Source organism: Buceros rhinoceros, unplaced genomic scaffold (assembly GCF_000710305.1).
Source record: "Buceros rhinoceros silvestris isolate BGI_N320 unplaced genomic scaffold, ASM71030v1 scaffold580, whole genome shotgun sequence".
Classification (NCBI taxonomy): Eukaryota; Metazoa; Chordata; class Aves; order Bucerotiformes; family Bucerotidae; genus Buceros; species Buceros rhinoceros.
Genome location: NW_010391073.1, coordinates 30,173 through 40,564, shown reverse-complemented (window position 1 = coordinate 40,564; position 10,392 = coordinate 30,173). Strand labels below are relative to the sequence as shown.

Sequence of the window (10,392 nt, the reverse complement as noted above, 5' to 3'; positions counted from 1 at the left end):
GGAAGAGCGAGAATACTGAAAGTCTTAGTAAAATGCGTACGAGCACAAGGAAGCAATAGCAACTGTCGATTTAAAGCAGATGCTAGAAAGCAAAAGCCAATGGGTTAACCAGAAATTGCGGGTAACCACCTGCTGCTGCTGAAAGTGAACAGATGGATAATGAAATGTAATGTTTAACTAGCTCAAGTCAGCGAAGGCTGACATCTAAAAAAGATCAGCTTCAGCACCGTTTAGGTGGGATGAATCTATAACTGATAGCTGTTTACAAATCTGTGGAGATTTATGATGTCGGATGAAAGACCTGACCATTTCCTAGGCTAGGCTGAGTGCGGTTTACGCACATCTTCTTAAGTACTACCGATTCTCATCTTGGCACGTGATTATTTCCATCTACTTAGCCAGACTGGGCAAAGAACAAGCTTTAGGTATGGCAACATCTGTTCTTCAAATGTGACTGTAAAATGGGATTGTGAGGCGAATAGGGGAAGACAGAGGGCGAACACTACAGCAGAGAAGCACTAACAGCAAAGGTGGGAGGAAGAACAACGCTTTCAATTGTGAGCACGGTTCTGTGGAAGCACTTCACAGGTAAACGTGTGAAAAAAACTTCCAGTGAAAGAAATCTAAGAAAATAAAGATGCTTTGAGAGCATCAGGTCAAGATTAAGCACTGAGTAAAAATAGTTCCTGATTTTTTTTGTTATTTCATACCTCCCACAGGTATTAAAGCTTCAATTACATGAGCATCAGTCAGTGTTTAGATAGTAAACAGAATACTTTGGGTTTCTCCCACAAGTTGGCCACTGATTTGATGAAAAGTCATCCAAAGAGTTACTTTACTGAGTTACACGCTGGAAAGCAAGTATTTGGAAGAATGATGAGTACTCTATGATAACAAACGTTTTGACCTGTAATTCATGGTCATCTACATCAGGAATTCCATCTTCTTGATAAGGACTTTTTTTTAAACAAAAACATCTTCTGGATTTGTTTATGGCACAGTGATCCAGAGAGGTGACCGCAGCTTTTCCAGTCATTAAAAATGGCAGCATGAGGATCTCTCAGATACTATTTCTAGATAACATCCAACCTAGGCTCAGAAGATTGTTATTTGAACATTACTGGACCAAATTATCATCCCACCTCTCTTCCAAGCTTTAGTGGCTTCATGGAATATCATTATTACTCCTTTCCAAGGTTAAGGAAATTCAGAAACACTGACCCAGTTTTACACATCTGGATCCTGCAATTACTTGAGTTACTTCTTGCAGCTTTAGAAGGTCTGTTACTACTTCCCAACAGAGAGGTTTTTATAAAAATAACCAGTCAGCTACAACAGCTCTGAACAGTCCTTTTCTCCCCCCTCCTAACATTTCTAAATCTCTCATAAATGTAGAGAAAACAGCCTATTTCTAGGTTTCTGTGTGCTGCTCCCAAGTTTCTGATTAACTGTTTTAAGTGGGAATCTCGGGAAAATATTTATTACCGTAGAGGTAATCACATAAAAGATTCCTAATGGCTTGTCAAACAGTCACTTCAGTATGGACAGGCATTGAGTACCGTAAGTGATTTTTAAGGAAGTTTTCGTACAAAACAGTAACTTTAAGTGCTTATAATTTTTTGTTAACATTTTTGTTCATTAAACTCTTAACAGCAGAAAAGAAACTTCTAGTAGTCTTGTGTTTCTCAGCTCACAGCTTATATTCAGTTTCTTATCTGATATATAATTGGGAAGCTATCTTAGCTTTGCTCTTTATTAAAAAAAATTTCAGTTCAGCAGTGTGAGTCTTCACAAGCTTCGAATCCCAATACATCTTACGTGTGTTGTGTATGTGATACCTGGACAAATTATGAAGTGGTAGTTAATGGAGACAACGAGCATTACAATCCATACTGCAAGGAAAGACAAGCAGCAAGACTTCAGGAACGCTTGGATAAAAGCTTTTATCTGTTTGGGTAGGAGGCCAGTGGGTGAGCTATGGACTATCCAACTACAGAAAGTAATACAATGCATGATTTTTTGGGCTGTACTTCCATGGGATGCAATATTTTTGTCAGTTTTTTCCTACAAGATCTGTGACAAATCTGCTATCATCAGAAGCAGAGACAACCTACAACCAAAGAGTCGCTCGAGTTTATAAACACCAGGCTCCAAAGAAATGCAAAACTGGATGTTCTAGCACCATACATCTTCTCTCCTCCATCTCTCAGCATACTCCACTACTTTATTCCTACAACACCATGTTCGCTTTCCTTAAGGAGTGCATTTATACAGTGAAGGTGCATTTTTTTCAAGTTTCAGCAATTAGATTTCCACTTCACATACTATGAGCTCTACAATATTCTCTGTACTACTTCAGCTGTAATTGCATGGGCATATGAAGGAGACTGCATGTATACTGTAGAGAAAACAAACTTTGTGAGAGTACCTGAACCACTAAGCGTCCAGGATCTGTCAGACATTTACTGAAGAGTGAAAATAAAGGTAGATTTTTAAATATAAAAGTTTGACTTGAGAAACATTTTGTATTTTAATTTCTGTCAACTTCCTGTGTAAAGCCACAGATCCATGGTTTCAGGTACACCTTGAATACACTTTTTTTTTGTGGAAAAGAAGTGATCTGACCCCAAGAATACTGGCTGTAAATTTTGCAGCTTCTACCCTCACCAAGAGGAGAGGTCTTGGGGTGGGGAATGGGAGTGGGTAATATGCACAATAATTTCATCTAAATATTAATCACAGAAGTGCACTTAAAGAAACAGCTGCAGTCAAGGAGCTCGTAACTGAATCAGAATAAGAGCACCTTGAGGCTTTTACTTTATATCCTGTTTGCACTGAGTGAAATCGTGTCTGAACGTTATCTTAGACCTTTACAAAATTACACTGGTCTACAACAGCCCAACAATTTCAAACCCTGAAGCAGAGGTGCAGAGTAACCTGACTTTCTGACATGTAGGTCCCTTACTCCTAATGCCAAAACGGTATTTTGCCTCCAGTGAGTTTTGGTTGCCAGTGATACCTCATACAGTCTGAAGACAGAATGCTAGAGAAACGGTGGAATTCCTTCCTTGGCAGTGTAGCTAAGGACTAGCTTTTATAGACTGTTCAGAATCCTTCTGAATTCTGAGTGTATCTGAACTGACAAAAGAACTCGTTTTTCAGGGTATTCCACAGCAAAGCTGAAAGAGGCTTCGTGAGCTGTAAGACAGAGTAACAGGTTCTTAATGGAATCCAGGAAATCTGCACTTAACTATCAACTCTCAGGTGAGCTTGAGGCAGGTTTACTTAAAAACAGTCTGAATTTTGCAAGTTCCTATCTGAATGAGCAAGATGTGCTAACCGCTCAGATTCACAGCAGCAGCGGAGTTTTACTGCAGGAAGGAGGAGGCACACAGCTGCTGTTACAGAAGTAAACAGACCAGCAGAAATGAGAAAAAATAAGGCTAAAATAGAGGTGTAAAACATTTGAGGAAGTGGTTCCAGTTAACATGTTGAGATTTAATAGTACCTCAAGGCTCTTTAACACTACTCGTTCCTGTCTCAAGCCTGGGCTCTTAGGGTGACCTGCTGATGCACTGAGTTACTGTGTTGTGTTAAGGGAACCCCCGAGACAGACACTGAGATGATGGCAGACACTGTATGTGCCAGTCTGATCCTGTCAAGAACAGCCTAAGTCCATCAGTGACTTAAAATTTTGGCTCCTGATGGCTTAAACACGTTAATTTTATGAAGATATTCTAAAACAGAGGGCCAAAAATCTGAATCCTTCACCAGTTTATAAGATCCCACTAGTTTTGCCAGCTGACTTATAAATAAGTAACATTTCACAGCCAGTAAGACCACAGAAACTGTTTTACAGTGTCTCAAGCGACCATCAAAAATATACGTACCTAATTCTGCACCTTGGCTGAACTTAGCTTATGGCCTTAAGAGATTAAACAAGATAAAACAAATGAATATTGCCCAACTCACAGCACAACAAAGCTTCAGTTATTTTTTTGGCTTGTTAATTCTGTAATACTAATCAATTCTAGTGGAGGATTAATTTCCATGAAGAGTTAGGAGTATGATCCCCCTCAATGGTGAAGGGGCTGGGTGATAACAAGTCCTTCCCTCCCTTCTCTCTTCTGTCATACACTTTAACAAAGTTTCCTGAATGTGTTAAATGTGTTTCAAAGCACTCTTAAATATCAAGCCAGTCATTTTCTAAATGCTTGGCAAGAATCAGAGATATCTGGAAACAAAATATTGATGCAGGAAATGCAGGAAAATGTTTTCTCTAGATGGGTCCATAACCTTAAGGCCTAAACCAAGTTATATTTGTACTTGTTTTCCTTATCTCTTTAAATAACGAAAACAGTGAATGGCAAATTCAGGACTTGGATTCCAAGAGGCTCTAGAAGCTACACAGCAAAAGTAAAGGAGTGATTTTTGAAACAGCAAGATTTAGTATCTTACCTACTCTTAGGGAACTGTGAAAAAATACTTCTACACTGATAATATTTGAGTTCAGAAGCGAGATTCCACACTTCTAAAGCTCTTCATTCATTTAACAAGCTACAAAAATTGATGTTGCATTTTGTTTAGAGTTGAAGCATTTTAAAATTTTACTTCCTCCCAAAATTTGTTTCTTTAACGAAACCAGTGTGATCACAAGCTGTCAAGGAATATTTAATTCAAGATACAAGAAAGTTTTTCCTTCCGTCACTGCGAACACAGCTAAACATGACAAGCGGCAATGTTCTACAAACACAGCATTAAAGAGGACAGTGCTGGTGAGGTTCTGCATTAGTAGAGAGGATTTGTACCAAACCTCCTGCTACCTTCTTACCCGTCATTCCACTGGTCACTTGCTGCCTCTTCTGCTACCAAGATATCATACTCTTCAGCAGCGTACTTCTCCCAGTCTGAGACCTCCGGGCTTTCTCCTTCACCATCCTAAACAATCACATTGCAAGTTACACAAAAATGTACTAATTGTTAAGCACGTAGCTAAAGAGACTTTTAAAGCTTCATACTCACCCGCAACATAGAAAACTGATCCTTCTGTTCACGGTCAAGGTATTTTTCAATGTTGAAAAAAGTATCAAAAAAGACATTTGTCATCTTGCATTGCTTTAAATCATGCAGAGTAATTTTTCCTGTAAAGGAGATTATAAGAGAAGATATTTAGAGCTGAAACTACCCTTTCTCCACAGAGGAAGAACTTTAAGTCATCATTACGCTCAAGAACGTTTGTCACCCAGGCTCAACGCGATGGAAGAGAAGTGAATAGGTGAAATACACACCTAGACGTGCACCCTTCAAAGTGGACAAGACTTAAGTGTTCCAGATTTGTTACTTGCCTTAGCTGTCATCCTACTTCAATACTCTGCAGTGAGATGCAGTCTACCTCGCTTAGCTATCAAAAATGATTTAAGATAATGGACTAAGCTTCCCCAAGAGATGGCAGTCTCCAGCGAGCTAGCCATTCCTTCCCAAGAAGTGTGCGGGTAGCAAGTAGGAGTCTCCACTGGCAGTCGCCCTTTCTCTTCTCTGACTTGAAAAGAATTGTATGACAGAGATGACAGTGTGCAACTAGGCTTCATGCAGATGAATTTTTCTTAGAGACTAGTTTGTTACGCTCATCCAACCTGATCAATATTTACTGCCTGAAAGGAAAGCGAAATGCTGAGAGGTGTTTTGTTTGTTTGTTTTTTAGAAAGTGATACTTTAAAAACTCAAATCAATGGATCTGTTAAGAGAAGTATTTGTCAGGTTGCTCAGAAATGTTATGTTATTTCAAAGCTGAACACTAAGCTTCTGCAGAAAAACTGAAAAATACCAGACACACAGGAAAAGACAGATGGCTGTCCTTGAAACTCCCCTTTTATTGATTCACCTGACAACAAAAGATTGGCCATATTTCAATCAAAGGGGGGCTAACTGTAGATGTTACAGAAGAGCTCAGTAAAACCCAGACTTAGAACAGTATTTCCTCAGCATACTGTCCCAGCCTCCAAAGTATAACTCAAGGATATCGGGGGAAGCAAAATCTGAATCCCATTTGCAAATGGTTGCCACACTTGTGTCTGTCACCATGTGAAATGCCTTAGTGGATTCTGCCTGGCTTATAGCTGATGCTCCAAAACACCACAAATCCTTCAAGGCACCTGTGTCATATCTGTCAGACCCACACAGATGTCTGATGTACTGAGCCATCTCAAGTGGCAGCAACTCTCCACAACCAAGCAAGTGACTTGAGTCCTAGTTACACAAGTTGCCAATTTAAGTTAGACACCTATATTTGGTTCATTGATTTGCTTTCCAGTTTCCATTTATTCAATGGGAGCTTAAGCACCTCACACTCCTGTAGATGCCTACCACTGTCTCTCAAAGATCAACAAAAAAGAATTGACAGAATTCAGGCCTCCACAAATTAAAAGATTTGCTTTTTGGTACACAGAGCATCCTGTAACAAACTGTATAACAGTTTGAAATGACCTTCTTTCTCCTCAAACCTACCAAGTGAAGCCTCATTTTATGCTGCTAGTTTTTGTATTAAGAAAAAGTTCTGTTTTCTTCTTAATTCACCTTTTAAACATCACTCAGGTTTTATTTTATATATATCTCTATGTATGTAAAATCAGTCCTTCACAACTGGCTTTCCTTTTGGTTGCCCTAAATAACTCTCCTCTTGGTTGTGTTTCACAGCCTCCTTTCATCATCTTTATGATATAGATCAGATACATCCATCTTGTTTCATTTGAAAAGCAGATTGGAAACATTATCGTAAGTGTCCGCCCTTCATGTAGGGCGGACAATGTACAAGTCTGGAAGGGAACCTCCGAGTTCAGGAGGCTATTGCAGGCAACCACAGTACACAAACGTCTATCTCAGAGCTTGCTTCACTTCATCTTAAATGCTCCCTGCCAGTCTAAGACTTAATTCCACTGATACCTAGCGTTGAGCTTCTAGCCAAAACAGACTTAATACCCATTTTTCATTTACAATTTTTAATCTGCCTTTAGAAATATGGTTTCACCTTCGCAAATCCATTTTAACTTTGTTTAAATAAGAATATGAAGCTTTAAGTTCTAGTTTTAAGTTATTTCAATTCCCTTAGCATGCAAAAAAATCATGCCTCAATAAGACAGCTGCCTTTATTTTTAAAAGTTTCTTGTAATTTAAATATTCTTAATACTAGAAAGAACGTGGGCAATAAGCAAGACTATTAATTGATTCTCTAACCATAACTGTATAGACAGTAAAGAGAACTACCCTCTTACACACTCAACTAAAGTGACACCTGACATCCAAGCAGGAAAATCTCAGCGCTTCATCTAGAAGTATCTAAATGTAAAACACTGGCATATTACACTCGCTAAACAAAAGCATTAAATAAGATGGTCAACAATTTTCTTTTACCAGAAAATATAGCAAATATTAGCACGTGCAGTAGAGGTTGCGACTCCTATCACATAAAGAGCAAATCGGCAAGGTCTAACCTTACTGCAATGCAGAGACTGTACAAAAATAGCAGCCAGCCTGTGTTCCAAGTCCTTTTACACAGTGAAATTCACATAAAAAAATAGAGCCACATTTAGTGGCTAATTAGGGTTATCAGCACTAACTGTGGTCAAGTGTTGAACCATTAAGTTTAGATACAGGTAGATCTCAGCTGTGTTGCATTCAACAACCCCCTGAAGACTGATCCATCATGGCTATCACAGTCTCCTCAACTTGCGAGACAAATATCACAATCAGCACAGAGGCAGAGGCCATGAACATGCAAGATACCACTTCTCCAGCACCACAGGAATATATTTACCAAGACATGCAAAAATATTTTTAGTACTGAGCAGCACAGACGAGCAAATAAGAAGTGAGCATCATGCTCCCTTAAGGTTTTTTTCAGGTGGAAAATGTAAACTGAAGTTTCATCAGCTAAAGATCGCATGTATGTAGCATGGAATGCAGGTCTCTGAAGGTTCGAATAAATGTAGCGAACAGTAAAAAAACCCTAAGAACAGTAGCATTCAGTATTTTTAAGTGCCTTGACATGAATTTCTTAAGGGCAGCTTAGGCTTTGAACCTAAAATAAGTCATTATTGATCTACAGAGACAAACACTGTTTAGAAACTGTTCCCTCTGAAGGAATCTCAATTAAATGAGTACTGGAACAGGTAAGAGGCAGAACAGAACAGTCAAGAGCTCTTCTGGAGAGCATCACTGTAGCTAGAGAAGCGACAAGATGTCATTTTAGATTACACATGGCTACAAGCCCAAAACAAAACCCTACGAGGAATTTTAAAGCAGCATATTAAATTTTAATGTGAAAATGAATGCCTGCCTGCTTTTGGAAGACCATTTGATTAATAAATTCTAACAGACTTTAGAGAAAAGACAACCAAACGGGATGTTCTTTGCATGACCATCTGAGTGTTAAGGATGCACTAACTCCTAATCCAGAGAAACAGAAGTTAGAGATGGAAAAGGATCTTATTACCTTCATTTTGTGGCTTCACGAGATCCAGCATCTGGCACAAACAGTCTTCAAATGGCAAAGGTTCTATGGCCATGTTATCTAATTTTTGGCACTGTTCTTCATAAAAATACTCCAATTCATACATAGACAAAGCACCATCCCCATCCAGATCCATGCAGCGAAACCAGTATTCAATGCTGAAATTCAGTAATTGATAGCAAAGAACTGTTTACACAAACTTATTGCAGAATTTTGTGAATTTGTTGCCTGCTTTAAAGGCCACACTACTTATAGATGCAAAACTAGACTTAAGACTACACTCTGTAATGCCACAGAAAGTCATTAACCACCACCTACTGTGGTAAGAGTTTTTGGTATTTGCCATGCCATGTATTATTGCACACATATTATAACACTTGTTAATTGAGTGGGTGAAGGAGGAGAGGACTAAAACGTGGAAGCCAATGAGAAAAATGGAGCTGTGCATCAAAATCCAAGTTGTTTCCATATGGAACAAGCCAGTGACGTGCCATGCAGTCGGTTTCTTAACAATATCCTACAGCTAATGCTAGCTGTATAGTTTCCCAAAGTCACTGGCATCACAGAACATCTGCGATTTCCTTTTTCTGTGACCCTGTCTGTAAGTAGGCTACACACAGCACGTGGAACAGCAACATTTAATTAGCCTCCTAAAAGTCATTAAAATAGACTTCTACTGCAGCAGCAACAGAGGACACTGATAAACAAGAATGATGCAATGAACTGATGTTTTTATAGTTTAGCTTCTTCCACCAGAGTTCCAGCTGAGCATCAGTCGTCCCCATTGAAGAACTGGAAAACCAATAAAATCAGCCTTTATTTCTGTTAAAAATGTAAATTCATTCTTACCTAGTTGGTGTCTTCTTGTCCTCTTCAGATATCAAAAACCAGACAAAATCAGCATAGCTGATTTTCCCATCTTTTTGTGCTTTTCTACCTCTTGAAGGCCAATGAGGAAAAAAATAGAAAGTTTTAAAATGTTTCACTATTACTAACCAAAATAAAGGATTAATTTTCTTGGTGCTCTTAACTGTTTATTTACTCCTAAACAACACGGTGTTCATAAGGTGAATTGTCACAGATCACTTTTACCAACCAGGGAAGGCTCCCTGTCTGACGTGTTGTTCACTAAGAGAGAAGGACTTGTGGGTGATGTGAAGGTTGGAGGCCATCTTGGCCACAGTGACCATGAGATTATAGTTGTCAATTCTTGAGGCAGTAGGAAGGGGGGTGTGTCAATAAAACTTTCAGTTAAAGACTTCTGGAGGGCAGACTTCAACCTTTTCAGGAGACTGGTCGGTAGGATCCCTTGGGAGACAGCCCTGAGGGGCAGAGAAGTCCAGGAAGGCTGGACAATCCTCAAGAGAGAAATCCTCCAATCTCAGGAGCAGGCTGTCCTGGTGAGCCCTAAGAGGAGCTGACATAGTAGAAGACCAGCCTGGCTGAACGGGGGCAGACTTCAACCTTTTCAGGAGACTGGTCGGTAGGATCCCTTGGGAGACAGCCCTGAGGGGCAGAGAAGTCCAGGAAGGCTGGACAATCCTCAAGAGAGAAATCCTCCAATCTCAGGAGCAGGCTGTCCTGGTGAGCCCTAAGAGGAGCTGACATAGTAGAAGACCAGCCTGGCTGAACGGAGAGTTTTGGCTGGAGCTCAGGAAGAAAAGGAAACTCTACGGCCTATGGAAGAAGGGGCAGGTCATTCAGGATGACTATAAGGGTTTTGTGGGACTATGCAAGGAGAAGATTAGAAAGGCTAAAGCCCAGCTTGAGCTTAGTCTGGCCACTGCCATAAGTACAACAAAAAATGTTTCTATAAATACATTGACAGCAAAAAGAGAGCTAAGGAGGGTCTTCATCCTTTGCTGGTTGTGGGGGGAAATGTAGTG

The 10,392-nt window shown here is 39.7% G+C and overlaps 1 protein-coding gene across 1 annotated transcript in view; it reads right to left on the bottom strand.

Annotated features, from left to right (window-relative positions):
- PPP2R3B (protein phosphatase 2, regulatory subunit B'', beta) overlaps nucleotides 1–10,392 on the bottom strand; it is a 37,841-nt gene that overhangs the window by 965 nt on the left and 26,484 nt on the right. The window contains exons 9-12 of the mRNA XM_010139858.1: nucleotides 9,356–9,445; nucleotides 8,489–8,664; nucleotides 5,023–5,141; nucleotides 4,832–4,938 (exon numbers count right to left, since the gene is read on the bottom strand). Of these exons, the coding sequence (XP_010138160.1) occupies nucleotides 4,832–4,938; nucleotides 5,023–5,141; nucleotides 8,489–8,664; nucleotides 9,356–9,445 (492 nt within the window). The remainder of the gene's footprint in view (nucleotides 1–4,831; nucleotides 4,939–5,022; nucleotides 5,142–8,488; nucleotides 8,665–9,355; nucleotides 9,446–10,392) is intronic.